At 44.0% G+C, this 20,746-nt stretch overlaps 1 protein-coding gene across 1 annotated transcript; it reads left to right on the top strand.

Annotated features, from left to right (window-relative positions):
- The first annotated feature begins 1,554 nt into the window (after positions 1-1,554).
- On the top strand, positions 1,555-20,114 carry LOC119436872 (uncharacterized). Its single transcript, XM_037703893.2, has 3 exons — positions 1,555-1,752; positions 2,484-2,666; positions 13,318-20,114. Exons 1-3 carry the CDS (start codon positions 1,686-1,688, stop codon positions 13,542-13,544), a joined length of 477 nt encoding a protein of 158 aa, XP_037559821.1. The 5' UTR covers positions 1,555-1,685; the 3' UTR covers positions 13,545-20,114.
- The last annotated feature ends 632 nt before the right edge of the window (positions 20,115-20,746 follow it).

The following is a 20,746-nucleotide window of genomic DNA, read 5'->3' as shown; positions in this document are numbered from 1 at the left end:
AAACCACTCTATCATTGTCTTGTATTTATTCATTCACTTTTAAATTACTTTGAGTAAAACGCTCAATAAACATAGTCATCATCCTTGGTGTCATTATTATTATAATTATTAGGCATTTTATTTGCTGTTGGATTCCTCTGGCTAAAGCAAGGAATTTGCATATTATGCAAAGTGCTTGCTCCCCCCCCCTTGCAGAGATCCTGGCTGCGCTACTGTGCTGAATTGTCTCCGGCTTTTGACATAATAAACAGTTTATATCCCAAGTAACAAAGACGTGTTTCTGTTCCAGCCATGTTTTTACAAGTGCGTACCAGTATGCAATTAAAAAAATCTTCTTCGCACCGGATGGTACAAACATTGTTTTAACACATTTTAGGGCGTTTTGTTCAGGGCCTGCAAGTACTACATGTAGAGCGATACAAGAGTACAGCAAAAACGGTACAATTAAAGCGCCCGTATATATAATTTCTTACTTGATATCCCACTTACATAATCACTTCACAATGAGATATACATGTCAGGTGCTATATATGTAAGCAAAATTTGGTTGACGAAATGGTGCCAGTCAAATTGGTAAAATTTGAAGGCATATTTACCTTCACAAAAAGTTGAATGCTTGTATCCATTGATCACACCAAAATACAAAGCTATTTTATTTGAATACTCGCATAATACTTGTTATTACTATTATCAACTATTCTGTTGTTTCACGCGATTAATCATCCAGTGATCGACTCCCAAATGGGGCTAATTGGACTATCAAGCCCCAATGATGTTCAATTTGCACCAATTGGACTTCCAATGATGTTCAGTTGGAACCCAATTAGGTCTGCAATGATTACCAATTGGAACCAATTCGATCCCATTGAGAAATTCTATCAAACTCTTTCTTTTACTGGGTTGAGTCGTTGGTGGCTCGCACGCGCGCCTCCCTTTTCTTCTCGTGTCGGTCCTTGTTGCGTCTTCTGGGTAGGGGCTTAGGTCGCGTGACTAGCACGTTCTCCCACGGCTGTACTCTGGGCGGAAAGGATACAAATACCCGCATTGTGGGTGTGTGGCATTCGCATCTGTCATGGATCCAAAGCGAATTCTCAAAGCCAACATCAAGATTTCTTGCCGGGCAGGCATGTATTCGCTATGCTACAAAACGCGAAAAAATTCTGCGAAGAGGGAATAGCGTGAACAGTTCATTAATAAAATAGAATTACCAGCCGTGAACGGAAGGATGATAAGGACGGAAATAGAATCGAGCGAAGGGAACTGCATTATATGGGAACTGCATCCTCAGCATTTCAAAGCGTTTTTACTATAGTTTTGACTGTTGACGGCGTTGGAATTTGGAACGCAATGTGGGCCTCACAAGCAGCCGACAGCACGGCCTAGCAGCAATCAGCACCTTTAGTTACACACGCGATGATTGAACCGTTGAAACGAGCAGCACCCGGTAGCGTATTCGGTACCACCACGCCTAGTCACGTCGTACGTCCTTTAAAAACATACACACTGGCAGCGCCCTCTGTTAGTTGGTATGAGAAACGTAGTCGCATCTTGCGCGTTTCAAAAGTGAGTCGCTCTCTGAGCAGCAAGTGGTTGTGGCTACTGTGGCGTTGTTATCCGCCGCGGAAGTAGTGAAGAAGACCGTTTTTGTTTAGATCGTAGTTTCAGATTGTGTTCCACCAGACACCATGAAGAATTTAGAGCCGCTAAGTGTGATCACTGTGACATGCATTTTCCTAACCTGCCTCTATCAAGGTAAGCGCCAGAACCTGCTGTAGTTCGAGTTTTTGTTTTCCAACATGGCGATTCCCGTACGAAAATGATGTCAAAAATAATCATATGGGCGCAGCCGATGAAGGAATTCATTTTTTCTCCAGAGGTATGACCAGTAGAGGTTAACGTATAAAGCGAAGCTGAGTGAAAAATCAGATGTTGGTTTTGACACGATGATTTGCCGCGCCCAAGTTCACTGTTGATAGAATGCTTGGGAGTGGTTTCGCGAGGCTGGCCAGCGTAGTAAGTTTGACAACGCGTTTGACGCAGGTTCCTTGCTCGATCTTGGTGAGTGTAGAATGGAGCTGGGCTTAGATGACTGCGGTACATGGAGCTTAATACGCCCAGTCTTTGATCCAGATAGGTACTCCAAGCGTTATTTTCGTGGGTCAAAGCAAATACATTTCTCGGCATCACTCGTTCGTTTGTTTATCTAGCCCGTTGCGAAAATATACTTGGCGCCTTGAAACCAGTCGACACTAAATGCAGTACCAGATGTGTTTCTTCACATCCCCCTGTTTTTTTTTTTTTTTTCCAAGCTGAATAATCGGAAAATGTGTGTACTACATCAGAAAGCTGTCTTAAGGCTAGAGTTCGTATGTGATGGTCTTGAGTACAAGCATTATGGCACATCACTCTTTCGAAAGGTGCACTAAGTTTCAACGTGAGTCTGAAGCAAGTGGTTGATTGTATGTATTTTGTCACCCTTTCAGCAATGGCCATCAAGTGTTATCAGTGTAGCACCAGTGAGGATCCCAAGGGCGAAGACCAATGTGGAGCATATGCCTACTATGACAAAACCAAGAATACGGCTGTTGAGTGCTTGGGGGAAGAGGCCAAGGCACTAGGCACCTTCTGTTACAAGCGTATCATGCAGGGGCCAAGGGGCTTCATCTGTGAGTCATGTTTTGTGTATGTTTCATTTGAAAGAGCAGTGCTGGTTATTGTGCACAATTTCGCTGACAGTTCAGTAATATTGCCCGGAAAGGTGGAACTTGTTTGCCACAAAACTGCATTTAAAAGAGCATAGGCCTCTTTAAATCATAAATGTTCCTCCACTTGAGACTCCACCTTGACACAAGAAAGTGTATGGCAATGTGGCCTCTCAACTGTACTGTTCATTGTACTTCAGTGACACTTCCTGAGCGAAAACTCAGGCACCCTCTGCTAGAATCTACTCCAATGCATTGGAGTGTAATGTGGTTTCTAAGGCAATTCATCATACAAATTTCTGTGTTATTTTAGTGCAGTGTTCTGTTCAGCTGTGGGTTGGCTTTATGGTTCACTTGAAGTTGAGGGCCGTTTTTTTAATATGGAGGATAGGTGAGAAACTAAATGCCATTGGCAGACAGCAGATAACTTACCTAAAGGGACACTAAGGAGGAATATTACAGTAAAATGTAATTTATTTTGCTTAAGCTGCTTTGGTAAATTATATTTCTAGGACACCCAAAATATGTCTTACTGTGTGCGAAGACTTCATAAGTCAGAAAAGACACAAAAGTGAAAAGGGATGATTCCCTTACTAAATCTCCATAACATCATGGGTTTGATGGCTTCTGCTCTGGCCTAGTTAACAGTTTATTGATGAATATGAATTACATTGTATTCTAGGAATACCAAAGACTCAACATGTGAGTTTTTAAAACTTTCTCCTTATAAAAACAGCACAAATGCATAAAAACACTTAATAATTCTTGATGCTGCACTGGTGCGGTAGCTTAGCTCTATAATTCAAAAATGGAAACTTTGACCTTTATTGTCTCTTCTAGTAGCCAACCTTTTTTTATCAGTTAATGGAAACAGTCTTTATGAAAATACTAACTGATTTAGTGCTGCTTTGTAGTGTGTATTTTAAGTATCCTGCAGTAGTGAGCAAGTCTGGGCACTACTATTGGAAAAAGTATCAGAATACTTAGTCGTAGTTATACAGTCTTGCCAAAATATAATGAAATTGACACTCCTGTTGGGAGTGTACAAGGTGGTGCACGAACTTCATGTGTGGTAGCAGCTTTGAAGATCCAACTGATAACAGAACCCCCAGTTTCACTGCTGCTCATATTTACTCTGTGAGCAGGGATTTAAGGTGTGCAGTCATGCTTGAAGTGGTAAATGTGAAACTTGGAGCAATATCTTTAATCTTAAATTCGGTGAAATGGAAGAAGTTCTCAAGTGAGCGCATAAGATCGTTGAATGGACGACTTTAGAAAGTGGCGTATGCCCTCAAGTGGCTATCGGTATGGCATTAATTATGGGAATCTTGATGGAAGGTGCTCCGTCGTCTTGCTTCACTTACTACAGTCACCCGTGTAGGTTGTACCTTGTCTAGCTGTAGTCAAGTCCTTCTTCTACCGTCTTAGCTAACAGGTTACAAAGATAAGTGCAAGCCAAGTGGCCACAAAATGTGGGTCCTGCAGCCATCATGTCTCTGCACATTCAGTGCGCCAAGTGCATCCGTGTTTCGGCACCGTGTGCTGAAAAATATGCCTGGTAACAGCTACGAGGTTCCTCCGAGTTCGTTTTTTTATCTTCAAAAACATGGCGCGAGCACACCGCTTCACAAAATGCTGCGCAACCCTGACTGATTGTAGCATTCGTCCGCAAGGGCGTCCGCAGAATTTTTTGCAGGGGGGCGCTGGTTGTTGGCACCGGAGGGGGGGGGTGAGCAGCGGTATGTTCTCGGCAAAAAGGCACTATTTGCAGAGTAAATTTATTTATTTATTTGTTAATAAATAAGTAAAATACACACATAGAAGAAAAATTACAAAGAGCAAATTAATGCGTGGCTTGGAGATATACATTGGTGTTTATTAACGAACAAATAGTTAAAATTAATAAAAAAAATGAAAAAGATCACTTCCTCAGACTTCCTCGAGAAGAGTGCTCAGTCTTGCTGCATACGGGTTCTCGACTCACCCGAATTGATGAGCAGCACACAGCACAATATGTTCACAAACACGCAACTACAGTCACTCAGTCAGTCTTCCGTGAACAGCAACTGCAGATGCCTCGGATTTTTCTCGGCGAATTGCGTGATGACACGGGTGATAAAATCATTTTTGTGCTCCATTACACGCTCTTGGTGCACACTCATCATACAAAGGCTGTACAGCCTGTCGTTTGTCATCGTTGAGCGTAGCCAGGTTTTCACTCACCTCATTGTACGGAAGAAGCGTTCGACCGTACAGGTAGTAACTGGCAAAGGCAGAGCCGCCTGAATGGCTTTTGCAACACCGGGGAAGAATGTCTTGGCCTGATGTAGAAGCTCGCAGTAAGTTATTTCTGATGGGTCCCCAGTTTTGTTGCACCACATCTCGTACCAAGAGATGGCCTCTTTCTTGAAGTGGTCGATGCTGTAAAAGCATTGGAGTTCTTCGGCAAGGGCAGCGAACTCAACACGGCTCAAGTGCTTTATTTTTGATGGATGCAGCTGGAGAAGCTCCTCTCATTGCTTTCAGAAAAGTGGCGAGCTAAAGAAACAGTGAGAGAGTCCAAGTATGGCACATATATTGCCTTCACGGTAGTATTCTTCCGGCGACTGAATCCCGTAGTTGTCTCGGTGGGCCTGACCAGAGACTTGTCTTGGTACAGATATCACCACATTTAAGGGATTGGCTGCCTCCCTTGCTGCATTCATGATGTCAGAGAACTCCTCTACAGCGTTTGTCCGGTGGCCGCGAAAAATATGTTCCAGCTCAGTGATGTGGTCATGCACAGAATGTAAGTCTATGGACTTCATATGCTTTTACTCGTTCTCTCCGAAGCCTAGCTGCGGCGTTCCTTTATACCTGTTTTCATTACAGTATGGAAAAAGTGCGCGAGCCTCCATTTTTGGTGTTTCTCTCGAAAACTTTTTATATATGAGAAAAAACGTTGCCTCCTTCCCTTTTCTCCGGCCAATCATACCGCAGACGCACTGCAGCCGTTTTCATGGCAGTGTGGCTCTCTGGGTGTTTACACTGTATAAATTCATCTGAAGCGCTTGACAATCGTTTTCATAACGAGAAAATGAAGCAAAGCATAGACTCCTACAAATTACTCTTCATTAATAAAAAAGCTTATTTAATTGACTATCCTATTTTGATAGGTAGCCATACACAAAATTTAGTTGTGGTTGCATTTATCTGGGACCAAATAATTATGTGGTCCTATCTTAATTCGTTGAAATGGATCGCATAATGACACTACTTGTCTCGGCTTTCAGTGCACTACAAGCGTACAAGCTTTTTGAGGGGTGGATTTAGGCTTGGTTTGGGTGTCAGGGTGGTCGAAATTTCGTCATTTTGGCAAAGAGTGTCTACAAGCAAATGTGACGCCACGGGAAGGTGTCACACTTTTCTTACTAAGTGTGGCGGTCTAGACTTTTTTCTAAATGTAGCCGGCAATTTATGAGAAAGCAGAAGTTCTCGCGATAATACTGCGTAGATCTCGAAGTTGAAGATAGAAAACCTCAAGCGTTCCTCTCAGAATTGTTCGCTGAGAGGAATGCCTATCATCGCCTATCAACACTGAATCGTCAGGCTATCAGTCTTTCACTGCCGTGCCATCACCAGCAAGATTACGTCATAGTGCGCAGAGTTCAAAGTTTGCTTGCAATTCTGAATGGCGCTTCTATGAATATGAGGAACCTGAGTGTGCTAATCAACTTTTTAGCTCGAGCGAAAAAAATTGTTGTCCAAATTTCCAGGGGGGTCCAAATTTCCAGGAGGGTGCCCCCCCCCCCATCCGGACGCCCATGGTCGTTCGGTATTGCTTTACCAGCCTTTCACGTGTTTTGCGGGCAAATAACTTCTCAGACATTTCTCACAGAGCTGTGGTTGCATCAGCAAGTGTAGCTGAAGAGCCCGTGAAAAAGAACATCAGCTGCTGACCCTACTCATTTCTGTACATAGGGTCAGCGTGTGCAGACCGTGCGAGATCATTTGTGCTCATGGAAGTGTGAGCTTTAGCTGGCTCGTGTCGCCAGACCCACATTTCTGGAACGACGTCACCCACAGAGACCATTCAGAGCATGTGGTTGTCCTAGTGTTTCGATTGAGAGAGGGCTCACCGTGACATCCCATGGTGGCTGCTGCATCTAGCTACGCAGCACATGGCGTCCAAAACCGAAACTGACCCTCAATGTTCCATAATGCCTTTGGTACCACAGGTGGTGCTGACTGTTCTAAAGTTGTCCATTGTGTGTTGATAATGGGATGTTAAGGACTGATTCCACTATCGTTTTGAACAGTATTGCTTATCCTTGGACATTTTCTCTTGCATGCATCATCAGAGGTTTACCTGGCCTTTTTGTCATCTTCAGCATCTCTGCATCTCACGCTGAGGCATCTGTGCCTCCACCCAGAAGTTTGTACATGTGGCATAGCATTATCTCCATGCACAGCCTGCAACACTTTTTACGCACTCACTCGGCTATTTGTTCAGTTTAACCACAAGTTGGAGCTTAATGGGCTGCTTGAGTTTTACATGTGCCACTTTTAACAGCATGATTGTACCCGCAATTGCAACTGGCCGAATAACTACGGTTTTCATTTTTGCTGTGTCATGACATATGACCCCGCATGACGCAGGAGGTATTCACATGGGGGCAGGACATTGCAAGGTTTTGGCACTCCTCCGGTTCGCTCCGTCATCTGCCATGCTGCTGCATCGCGCCTAGCAACGAGTAGCAGCATAGTAGGTGACCGAGCAAGAGACGGACTGAGTGTCAAAACGTTTGAATGTCCTGCTTCCACGTGACCACCACATTCTGCTTCACAACAATGCAAGACAGTAACCTCCTTGAAAACGAAACAGAAACTGGTCATAGAAGAAAATTTAAAAAAAGAGAGAGAAATAGCTGTTCTTTTAAATGGCCCCTCACCAGGCCACAAAGCAAATTTTGGTTATACACTAAAAGTTGTTATGTGCCCTCTAGGGAGCATTCTACCACAAGAATTTTTCAAATTGGTTCATTAATAGCCGAGATAGAAATACTTCAGTGCTGCGAACACATGATTTCAGGAGGCGAGCTCCACTGCCAAGGGAGACTGCACTCGCCCCATGTAGCCTCCGCAAGCGAAATTCCTTCCCTGCGTTCCCCAATGCCAGAGCCGGAGAATTGCATGACGCATGCGTCATGGGCACCGCCTCTTTTTTTTGTCTTTTTTGTTTTCTTTCTCACATTTTTGCTGCGCCCTTCCAGTGACTGCCTCGAGCGCGAGCAGTCTTGTTTTGGGCAGCGCACAATCTTGTGCACTGTGCACGAGAACACCCAACTAGCAGTATGAGTCAGTGATGCACGAACACTGAGGCAGATGGCAAGCGGATCACAGAGCATGATCATGCGCTGGAACACGGTAGAAAATGACAGTTTCATTGTCAGCGCATGCGACTGCACGACGTGGGAACAAGCAGATGAAACAGAAGTACATCTCTCTTGCTGTGCTGCGAAGTAAAACAAAAACACGCAGACGTTCGGTTTGTGTGTTTTATTATTTCTCTAAACTTTAATTAGTCTTTAGTAACAGATGTTGCCTTGAATAATGCTTGAAGTGTCACATGTGACTATAACCGACATCACAGCATATACATATATGTAGGCGCACTTGCTGATATACGTCATCCCCAGTCTTAAAGCGCGGCACTCCCGAGGAGAAAGACAAACGGCATTTAGTTTGAAATTACAGCTCTTTCCGTGGCGCATAGGGATGTAGCACTTAGTAGACACGATCGTTAGCTATCACTTGTCAGCTCAAAATGGCCAGAGCTGGTGAGGGGCCCATTAAGGAAGTCACCCGAAGCCATACTTACAAAATACCTTGCTGGTAGCCTAATTATATTGTCGCCATGGCAGTTGAAGCACATGAGCTTAAGGCTCTGGCCAAGATGGAGGGCCTTCTACTTGTGGTACAGAAACACTGGCATATAGATTAGTGCTTGTAGTGCAAGCATACTACAGTTAAACCTGGATATAACGAAATTCACAAATTCCTGAAAAACTTCGTTATAAAGAGGATTTCGTGATATGCAGGTTCGGCACGAAAATTCGAAAAAGAAACGCTTACCGTATTTACTCGATTCTTACCGCTTACTGATGGCGTCGTATAAGGCCCGTTTATAGTCTGACGTTATTGGCGCGCGGGCCAGCGTCGTTTGTGGCCAGTCACGCTACGCCGGTTGCGCTGCACCAGCCGAAACGCCATCTCCTGTATACTCAGACGCGCGCGCCGTTGGCTGTTATCTGCAGAGCATGTGCAGAACGATCCGAAGCCCGCGCGCCGCTTTGAACAGCTGTCTGCGACTGTCGGCAAAGCGGCTTGGGCGCCTTTATTTCTTCGCACGAAATGGCATTGTGGGTCGGCGCAGTCGGCGCGACCAACGCGCGAATGGGTCAGGAGCCAATTCGGCGCCGGGCCCGTCGGGGCGTGTCTGAAGCTGCCGCTTACGTTGGCTGCGCTGGTGCGCTCGACTATAGAGCGGGTAGTTTTCGCCAACATGACGTAGTGTGCGCTCGCGTTACGTCGGACTATAAACGGCCCTATAGTGTCAAGTTAGTGAAGTGAAGCGCAGAGACTTGCGCAGTAACCAAAGAGTGGCGCTGCCAGCGCGTTGAAAAAAAAAAAGTATGTTTTTTTTTTTTTTGCTTTGGCAACATCAACTGGAAAAGGAGAGTGCCGGCTTGGCGGGCTAGGCCAGCTGCAGCAAGCGGCGGGATCAGGTTTGAATGAAGGGAGGGGGGAAAGGTAACGCCCGCGGCGGCAAGATCACCGGGTCGAGGAATGCAAGCCCGCCTCGTGCACGCTCGTACGCATACGTGCACTCGCTCTCGCCTCGCAGTCGCCGTGAATTTGAGCGCGCCAAGCGCGACGCCGCTGCTTTGCAATTTATCGCGGCAAAGAAGGTGGTTCCGGCTGCTTCTCGCGCATAAATGACAAAATTTGGGACGAAATTTCTAGGTTGTCGGCGGGGAAAATTCGTTATTTCAAGGGGGCCTCCCGCTGCCACTTCGTTACGTAGAGGTCTCAAATACATGTGCTTCTATGGAGTAACGGCGGGGAATAGAAAAACTTCGTTCTATCCAGGAATTCGTTATATGGAGGTTCGTTATAAGCAGGTTTAACTGTAATACTTTCTAGGTAAAGCTGCTCGTCGTACATTGTTGTAAATGTCTAAGATACCTGTCACAAATTAATGTGTAGTACATATATTAAGCGAGTTTTATGAGGATATGTATGTAATGTGAAAGCTGCATTGTTGTTCAGCCTTAAGTGAATTTTGCTATTCCCAAAATTACAAAGAAGGCCAAGCATCCGTCGCCGGCTCTGAAGCAACTGACGGTCCTATTACTGCACCAGACATGTCATGACCGCATACATATACACACTGACGGTTCGACCTCCCCTACCAGCTCAACGGCCGCATTCGTTGTTCCAGCTGAGCAGGTTACAGTTAAATTCAAATTGGCACACATGACTACATCTACGTAGGCAGAACTTGCAGCCCTCCATGCCGCTATGACCTATGTCACCGAAGAGCCGGCACAGAAATATTTTGTTACTTGAAGGCAGCTCTTCACAGTATCAAATCTGCCTTACATCACAGAACTTATGAGCAGATGATATCCATTATCAGGGATGTACACCACCATGCTCTGGAAACAGGGCACAACATAATTTTTCAGTGGATTTCTACTAAATGTGGCATCATCGGCAACAACTTAGCTGACAGAGCTGCCCAGTCTGCCCATGAAGACACTCAGACACGCGCGTCCAATACCTTTGGCAAGGACAGACACTGCCAGGGAACTTTGTCTGCTTGCACGCAAAAAGTCGCAAGCTTTCTGTAGTTCAATTGCCAATTGCATAAGCTTGACCTCTTGCTACAGCTACAACTGCCATCTAGCATTTCCCACGGAAAAACAACCTTGCTTTGCCGCTTGTGGCTGGGAGTGGCATTCAACACTTACTCCTATCGTATGGGAATGGCTGAAAGCCTGATGTGTGACTCCTGTAGGTGCAAGGAAACCATCGAGTGCCTATTGTGTACCTACAATGTACAACGCCTCTCTCTAGGGAAAACCGACTGGACTCGAGACCTTTCTCCGAGTCAAAGATACTCGAACCGTGGCTACACTCATCACTGGCACAAAAAGCGATTCGTGCACTGGTACAGTACTCTAAGCGCATATATAACCGCTGATAGTGACCCTGTGCATCATCCCACTTGCACTCAGTGTTCACTCTCTCCCTCTTTCTATTCCCCCTTTCCCTTACCCCCTGTGTAGGATAACAAATCGGACGTTCATCTGGTTGACCTCCCTGCCTTTCTTCTCCTTGCTCTCTCTCTCTGCATTTTTGTTTTTGCTGGTACCATTGAGAGTTTATCTCTCTGTTGCCATTCTCCTCACAGGATGTTGGGCCAGAGCTATTAATATCATTGAAGTTCGTCTCTTTTTCCTCTCACGGAAATCTGTGTGTCTTCCCTAGGACCATATTGGGCAGCAATTTGGTCTGAAGTGCACACATCAGGACACGTAAGCTTTACTGCAGGAAAGTAAAATTTTGAACCAGTTGGTGAAGCATATTTCACTGTTGTGAAGCGCAATAGATGGGACCAAAGGAAGACTAGACAGATTTGTCCCATCTGTCTCATCTTTCTTTGATCCCATGTATTGTGCTTCACCATAGTCAAACTTTACTACTGCTCTCTTTCTTGAAGGAAAATTTCTGGTTATGTGCCTCACTTACTTTATTAAATTTTCACATGCTTAATGCTTTCTAGAACAACAGGTAAGCCACAAAACAGTTTGGTAGATACTTGTATCCAAATAGCCACGTGCACACACTTTTGCTTTCATTAATAACAGTTTCAAAACACAAAATACAGCTTTCAAATGGCACAACTTATTGATGTCCTCACCCATTGTTCCATTTGCTGAATGTTTGCATACTTGCTCACTTATAATGACCGTGGCCGAATGAGCACTTTCACATCTTGTGAGTAGATTTTGGGTTTTCTTTTGTTTACCCAGTCACTTGTAAAAATTTTCAGTGACTGGTGTGTGCTTTTTTTTTTTTTTTGGGGTGCTGTCGGACTTTCTTATGCCTTTTTTTTTTTAGAAATGTATTATTTCTGCATGCATTCTTCCCCTCACAAGTCTTTTTGCATGATCAAAGTTTGAGCTGACCTGAACTGCTACATTCAGATGCGACACTGTTGTGATAAACAAGAATAGCGACGTAAACCTATTTTCATAGTTTAGTGAATGTGTGGCCTACAACATTAGAGCTCTGTAATCAGTGATGGCGGTTTACAGTGACCACACTAAGCTGTTTTTCTGCAATGTGTTTTTGCTAAGGTTCGACCCTCTCTGGAAAAGTGTGCGAAAAATAAAGGAAATGTATTTAATTTAAGCGAGCTAGATTTCTAAACAGAGTGCCTTGGATGAAATGTAGCACTTGTTTTGGACATTTTTCAGGCAATTCATGCCAATTAAAGGCTTGTTTTGAGAAGGCCACATATTTTTCCTGAATAATTTGGCCGTCCTTAACAGTGGGGAGGGACATCATATGCTGGGAAGGAAGCTGCACAAGGTTTTGTTGGAATTTCGGGTTATACACTGGAAGTTGTAAAGCACTGTCCAGAGAACATTTTACCGCAAGAATTTTTAAAAAGGTGTTATTAATAGTGGAGAAAGGTGCAAATGAACTGTTTCAAGGCTATGGTATGAGAAGGTGAGATACCCTTTCTGCAGCACCACCGTCATCAACATTCCTCCCCCGATTTCTCCCATATTGGAGCCAAAGCTCCATGTCGTGTTCATGTCACAACCCCCACCTCCATTTTTCTCTCTCTCTCTCTCTCCCCCACACTTTATTGCTGTGTGGCATGTTTCCAGGGCTATTTTGCACATTTTGCATCTCATTGGGGCACACATTTTGGAACTCATGGGGCTTCTCGCATTGGCGTTGCTGCTCACCGTTTGAGCGCTGCGTGTGATGTAGAGGCGATAGCTGTGACATGTCTGCTGACAGGAAGAGTGGCTCCTCTGAGAAGTGCTCGTTTGAAATTTTTGCTGTTTTTTCAGTCTTCCTCAATGTAATACTTTGCAGACATGACTTTCACTGTATGATCTATACACTGCACTGCCTTTTTGTAATGCCCAAACCTCGTCAGCAGCCCTTTCATAGGTGGCATTGCTGGGTAATACGATGTTAATGCTGTGAAGTTGTTAATGTGATGCTACATGTTTGTATTGCTCTCCAGTTGCATAATATCAGAAACAGTCGGCATTAAAATGGTAATAGAGTACTGTTGTGCTGGTTTTTCTAAAGATATTGTGAAGTTATAATTTTTTAGTGTGTCACATACCTTTCTGTACAAGGTTCCTATGTCCATAGGACATGGGTCAGCTTGTTTTCTATTTCGTGCTTTTCATATGCATTGTTGTTATCACTGTAAGCATACTTGAATTTAGGTGAAAACGTGCGTTAGCTTACTGGCATTCTGATTATATTTCTGAAAAAAAAAAAGAAAGCTGATTGACGTTTTGCATTTTTGTTGAAGGGGATGGCCGGTGGAGAAGTGTGGAGCGGCGCTGTGCCCAGATCTCGGAGCGGGGTGTCAACTGGGGTTGTGACTGGGGCTACCACGAAAATGGCGTCTACTGGGAGGAGTGCTACTGTGCTGAAGATAGCTGCAATAGTGCTGACCACCTTAACGTCCGTTCACTGCATGCCCTGCTGGTGTTGTGCGGAAGCCTCGCATTGCTTAGGCACCTTAATTTCTTCTGATTGGTGACAACCGATCACATTGCTTGTCCTTGCACTACTTAATATGCCTTGTGTAAGGAGAAATTTCCCAAAACTTGGTGACCTAGGCTGGAAGATGCATAGAAGGAGTCTTGTGGTTTTGCCTTACTCCTAACCACATAGGTCTCATGCATTGTATTTTATGCTCTTGCATCCTAATTCTTCTCAGTTGACACCGAATCATTTGAATTTCTTCCATAAGTGACGTTTTATTTTTGCAATCATGTGCAGCTATGTACATTTCTGCTGGCTATTCATGGCAACATGGGAAAGAGCCTGTTTTACTAGGAGGACGTTGAACACGCACCCATGAAGATGAGCGTGCTGGAAGCATATGGCTAATGGTTTTGCACTTTTGTTGGAAAGTGGGCTTGGTGCTTCAAACCTGTGTGTGTGTGTAGTATTATGAAGTAAGTAGTATCACAGTTATGATGGATTCAGTCTGTGTTGGAAAGCACAACACTTTGTCAGATATACAGCGACATTCTGAAAAAAGTAAGAAAAAAAGTCCCTCAGCAATTAGAGGTTATTATTTAGTTATTGCTTGAAGTGCAGTCCTGTGATGCTAAATGCTTCAGACGATTTCAAGCATGAAGTGCACTTTTTTTTCACTTCTAGATGAAGGCTTGTAGAAATGCTAACTGAAAAAATTATTACGCTGAGTTTGTTTTATTATAACCACAGATTGTAATGCTTCGCCCACTTTGTACACCTTATTCTTTTATTGTGAGATTTGGCATTTCAAGATATTACCAATTTTTCTCACTTTGTGCATCTAATTACACAAATACCAATATATAGCTGGTGAAGCATTAGAGTTTAAGTGCACCAGGGCATTTTGTGTTCTAGAGCTTGTTGCACAATTCCTTACCACAAAAATATTTGAGTTGAGCTTGTGGACAGCCAAGTGTGCCCATTCTCTGTGCACTTGTGGTAATTGGTTTTGCTGTGCAGAAACATTGTCTCCTAGCTAAGTTGTAAAGGATATTTGCACTGGAAGGCAGGCATATCGCCAGGTTTTACAGCAAAGCTGTATATGGCTAGCCGATTCATTCGTCCGTCGCCTGTGCGCAGAAACTTTTCATCATCAGCAATGGCTAGAGTGGTGGCGTCTTCTTCCACAGCTGACTCCGTTGCCGCTCATCATTCCAGCGTAGAATTTCACTTCTCTTCTGTTGTCGTAATGGGGAGACTGCATTTGCGGGGGTATGAGCCATTCATTGTCGTATGTGATGGACAGATATAATTTTGAAGAATCGCAAGCGGCAATGCGACAACGGCGGACTGCACGCATACTGTCAGTGACGTCGTTTTCTCCGTCGCAGCCAAACGTGTGTAACCTCATTAAGAAACACAAAGATGTAACCAATAATTGAGAAAGACTTTAATGTACCGTCGGGATTAACCCAGTGATAAACACCGGGGCCGCACGTTTCAGTTTTGCTGGTTAGCCATCTGTACGAAGTACTTGGTGGTGATTTTTATTCCATCTCTAAGGTAGTTCATATTCATTTGAAAGGTTGAGAAGAATTCCATAAATATTCTTTTCAGCTATGTGGGAAAGTTGACTGTTGAATTTTTTATCTAATTCTTAGAACAATGTCATTGGAACCGTAGTATGCACTGTGACACATATTTATCTTGGTTAGCTAATAATTGTAATTTAATTAGTGTGGTGCCAGTTCACATTTTGTTATAAGGGCTGGTGCAGGGGACTATGAGAGCTGACTGTGTTTTGTTGCTGATAAAGAGTTTAACTTCATGCTCTTCTTGAGGCTTCTCTGTGGGCCAAAATACATTCGTAGCACTGAGTAGCAGTTATAATTTCCTGTCGGTGTTGCTTTTCAGTGAAAGTGAGTACAAATGTTTGCTCAAAGGTTACAAAGAAGGCTGCCTATTCGAAGTTTTTTTGCGAAAGTGCCTGTATACAACATGTGCCCACCTCTTGCTGCCTTGTGTTGGTTGTGTCATCTACTGAGAAAGATTGTCAGTGCGCTTGTGCTCTCTGTCTTGAGGTTGTCATGGTAACTTGCTACACTAATGTGTGTCCTATAGGACACTGAGGGAGTGAACTCTATTACGGCACATCAGAGTGTAGCCTGGATGTAAAAATACATTTACAAGTATATTTTAAAACTGCAGTGACGCTGCTTCTAACTTGTCTCCAGCTCTCATTCCAGAGTGAATACAAACCAGAGGGGACACCAATATGAAGATGCATAGAGTTGAAAAGACAGGCGAGAAGTGTTTCTGTCTGAATAACTCAAATAATAGTAAAAAGAGGGCAGACATGGGATGCATACACTGTTGTTTCTGGTTGTAAGCCAGAAGAGCTGGAAGAGAAATTCATATGCCGCCTTTTACCCCTCAGTATACAAAAAGCCTTGTTCTACAGACCATTAGTTTTGAAGAAGGGGCTGGCAGCCCTTTTGTGCATGTGAATAACCACTCAATACCACTTTACCCTGCTACATTGAAGCCAGAAAAACATGGAAAAATTCATTGCTTTCTTTGCCTAGTATACTTATATTGAGTGCTTTGTAGTGCAGCCTTCTTGAGACCCATGTTTTGATAACGCATTCCATTTTGCTTTATGTGCAGTGTTTTCAAAAACTTGCACTCACATTTTTCTGAAGTTTTTACACAGGTACTCGCGTAAATATTTTTGCATAAAAGTTCATCTTAAGAGTGTTTCTGTCCAGTAGGTGTTTCCCAGTTGAGATTTATGCGTGCATGTTTGTCTCACAGATAAAGTACTATTTTGCAAGAACTATTCCGTCCATGATGCCTAAGCGAGTATGATAGGCAGTACATACTTCATTATGTCATCCTTCACACACTCTAAACAGGAGGAGTAGCCGCAGTGCAGAATACAATTACTTGTTTTTGTGATGATCACCTTGCTCATCTCCTTCACTGGAGATGCTATGATGTTTAACGAAAATATTTTTACGTGCAAGCGTAAATGGCTAGGCGCACCGAGGGCCGTTCAGGGGTAGTGTGAAGTCGCAAAGGAAACGGAGGAGGAGGGCGCCTGGAGGTGGAGAAGAGAATCGCGCGTCGGGGAAAGTACGAAGGAGTGCACTGAGGCATGCAGCAAACCGACGCCACCTAGAGGAAAGTAGGGCTTTTACTCCGGCGGCTGCTGCTTAGGGCATGGCCGCATGAGCCCTATCTTGAAAGCAATCTGCAATGTGGACAGTCTAGGCGTCAAGGTGCACCAAGAGCCGATAGCTTCATGTGCGCTAAAGCAACCATATGCTTGCGCTGCACCTGTGTTCACGAACTGAAACATCACTAACTTTTTTTCTTTTAGTTTTTTATAATTGAAAAAAATGGTACAGTTCTTATTCAGCTGTTATTTGAAAATATGCCGTTGAAGTGGTTTGAACTAGTTTACTTTTGTTTGTTTAATCGACATGTAGTGTTGATGGTAGTAGCATCAAATACATTTATTTTAACCAAGAATGTATGGGAAACGAAAGAAGTCGAAAGCTTTTTTTCACGACATGAATGAAAGCTATGAAATTTACTTTGCCTTGTTGTTACATGCTACTGGGCAGGAGTTGCAGTTTGATAACTTAGCTAAAGAAACTGACTTTGTTGAGTGTGATTAGCGAAAATGCATAAAGCGCAGCAAAGTGTATATGACATTAAATTTTGTGAAAGGAAGGGCTCAGTACAGAGAAGGTGTGCTATACACTTGTGGAAAAAACGACATGGCTCGTGGAGCGCTAGGCAAGAACTGATTTATTTGTCGCTGTACGCACACCATCGAAATGTTCTCTTGTGCAATTTCTTCATCGTCGGCACCACCGCAGTGGGCTCCTTTGAAAACGGAGTCATCCCAACGCACATGCTTGGGGATGCAAGATGAGGACTGGTCTTGCGCCGTTGGGCCTATTGAGGCCCTAGCAAGACAATTTTTGAAGAATCCAACAGAGGAGCAGCCACGTGAGCTTCGACAAAGGCACATTCCAGCTGGTGCAGATATACGACAGTGTTGTGACCATTCACTCGCAGAGTTGCTCTTATTTCTGCGTGACAACAAGATACAGACCAGTATACGGTGCCTCGAGAGTGCGGCGGGTGGAGTTGATGTGAAAGAATACATGTGTGCTGTCTCGTAGGTGATGTTAGACAAATGGCGACTTGTGGTGTTGGGCTTGGGTAGGAGGAGTACGTGGGCATGTGAAAGGTACGCTAGTTGGTGAGCATGAGAGGAGTTGGGTATGTGCCCTGATGCGGCCACGTTAGGAGGGCAGACTAGCTCTGTTGGCAGTCATAAGGAGGGGCCATAGACGAGGTGGGAAGGCACACAACCAAGGTTTTATTTAATGGTGGTGCGCAGCTCCAGAAGTATAATTTGAAGAGATGTGACTCATTGGTTGCAGCTGCTATCAGCCATAAAAGCGCAACTTTGAGCTGGTGATGGAATCACTGAACGAGGTCATTGGCTTGTGGGTGGTATGCTGTAGCTCTGAAGTGGCTAGTACAGAAGAGTCTTGTCAGCTGCTGGAATAGGGCCACCTTGAACTGTCTGCCACGGTTGGTTACAATCTCAGCCGGAGTCCCGAAATGGGCAACCCATGTGGAAACAAGGGAAGTGGCAACAGTCTCCACTGTTACGTTTGATACTGGTGCAGCTTCTGGCCAACGCATGAAACGGTTGATGATTGTCGTTATATATTGGGATACCTTTGAAGGAGGGAAGGGTCCGAATAAGTCAATGTGATTGACGCCGAAACGAGAGTCTGGAAGAGCAAATCTGGCCAGTGACATAGTACAGTGCCTGTACGCTTTGCATTGTCGACAAGTAAGGCACATGTGCCCAGTTGGGCATATTGGCGTTCATGTCGGGCCAGACGAAACATTCTGCCATGAGGTGCTGGGATGCGCGAATCCCGGGATGTTACAGACAGTGAATCTGGCCAAAGCAAGACGACGTAGTAGCAATGGAGCATAAGGATGGTGACGTCCAGTAACCTCATCAATGTTGCAGATGATGGATATGCTGTGATTGGGAAAGTAGACATCATGGAAGTGCAATGATGAAGAAGGAGATGAACTGAAGAATGCAAAGTTCCTGATTGTGCTCTTGTAACTCTACTAGACGCTGAAGCATAAACTGGGTCATTGCAAGGCTTGAAACGTGGCTCAGTGTGTTGTCGGCACCTTTCATATGCCGAAAATCAGTAGAGAATTCGGCAAGGAAAGCCAAATGACGTGTTTCTCTCACAGAGTATGTAGCTTTCGACAAGGTGAAGGCGTTTGTCAAAGGTTTGTGGTCTGTGAAAATGATGAGTGGGCATCCTTTCAAAAAGTAATGGAAGTACTTGACTGCAAGGTACACTACAAGAAGCTCTCTGCCAAAAGCGCTGTAGTGCTGCTCCATTGGTGTTAGGTGCGTCTAGATTTTGTGGCGTTGTTTACCTGAAATGGAGCACCACAATGTACCCTGTGCAAATTCCGGGGCTGATCCTTCTCAACGACAACTAGTTGTCGCTACGCTGTCCGCCTGCCTTCTCTCCACATGCAAAACCCGGACCTCTGGTTCCTGCAGGCGGAGGAGAGCTCCGAAATATCACGTTTGTGTCAATAATGTGGAAAAAAGGGGTTTTGTGGAGCACTAGGCAAGAACTGATTTATTGCCTGCAGTGTGCACGCCATCGAGGTGATCTCTCAGGCCGTCCTCTTCATCGTCCTGCGCCGGCACAGCAGCGTCGCCACTCACTCGGTATGTGTGCAAGGCATACCTCTGGGCGATTCAATGTAGATGTGACAATGGTGACTTATCTCCTCCAATGGCACAGCACCCTATTGTTCCCTTGGGTCATTAATGTCATTGTAATTGTGCACCAGGTAATTGAAAGCAGCTGTTTATCATTTACAAGCTCTTCAGTTTACGGACGTCAAGTTACGAATGGCATTATGTGCGTGTATCAGATAATGTATACAAGTCCTTTTTCACCAAATTTGACTCTACACAAACTTTATATCAGTTTGTGTAAAAATGAGAAAATATTCAGGATTTGATTTGGAGGTCATTTTTTTCATATTCATATCTGATTAGAAAATGTTACTATTCAAACACCCCTAATTCTAATTCATTCTGGATTTGCTCTAAACTAGCTATTTGTTGGTTTGCTTTTTGATTTTATTTTTCTTAGAAATTCAAATGTCTGTGCAGCATAACGAACTCGTGTGCTATGCTTCACATATGTCTCGGGTGCACAGCGCCTCATTCATGGGTCGCTGGTAGGCCGCACCATTTCTGTGCACCTTGAGGTTCTTCACGCCAAGTACTACCAGCTTATGCGAAATTTTTTTAAAATTCTTCATAACCCTTTTACAGAGACAGAGCTTTTGTGATGTGGGACCGATTTGTGTACTTGCTACCATGTACAGTCATGGACAAATGAAGCCAAAACAAGTAATAAAAAGTAGAACACCTTTTGCAAGTATTAACTTGAGAGCGTGATTTCACACCGCTACTTATACGGTTGCCAAAGATGGGATAAGCCCCACAATAGGCGTAGAAACCGTAATCATGATAATATTAGACATACTGCCAAAATAAAAAACAAAGAATGCACTCGAGCTAGCCCTAGCTTGTTCATATTTCAATTGTCCATGACTGTACATGCAGCAGCTACATTGGCATGACCTACTTGCGAAACAGCAGACGTGTTAAAAGGACACTAAAGAGAAACACCAGATCAGTCTAAAGTTATAAGTATTCTTTAAAAACGCTATTTCTGGTAAATTCGCAGCAAGAGTGCGATTACTAGAATTGAAAGTGAAGGCCAAACTTCCACTTTCATTAATTTCTCACTGAAACGTCTGCGCCGGTATGTCAGTGTGATGTCATGGATTTCGAAGTATTTTGGGCCGTTGTGGCACCATAATAGCTGACCAAACTCTCAAAGTTCAAACAAAAATTAACTAGGCCTGAGCAGATGCCGTCTAATTCCATGATGTAGCTGCAAGTTGGTGCAGGAACTTCAAGATGGCGTCGCCACCTGCCTTTCGTTTTCGTGTCTTTTCTGGCGTATCAAGCCTCCTCTCAGGATAAAAATGTTAGTTTTTTTATTATAGAAGCGTGTTTTAAAATGCAACCCAACATGTTTTGCTCTTTGCTAGTGTCCCTTTAAAAACTGAAGCAGTCTTCCTTTGTTTCATAC

The sequence above is a fragment of the Dermacentor silvarum genome, chromosome 1, assembly GCF_013339745.2.
Source record: "Dermacentor silvarum isolate Dsil-2018 chromosome 1, BIME_Dsil_1.4, whole genome shotgun sequence".
Lineage (NCBI taxonomy): Eukaryota > Metazoa > Arthropoda > Arachnida > Ixodida > Ixodidae > Dermacentor > Dermacentor silvarum.
Note: the sequence above shows the minus strand (reverse complement) of the source record. Positions and strands in the feature narration are given on the sequence as shown.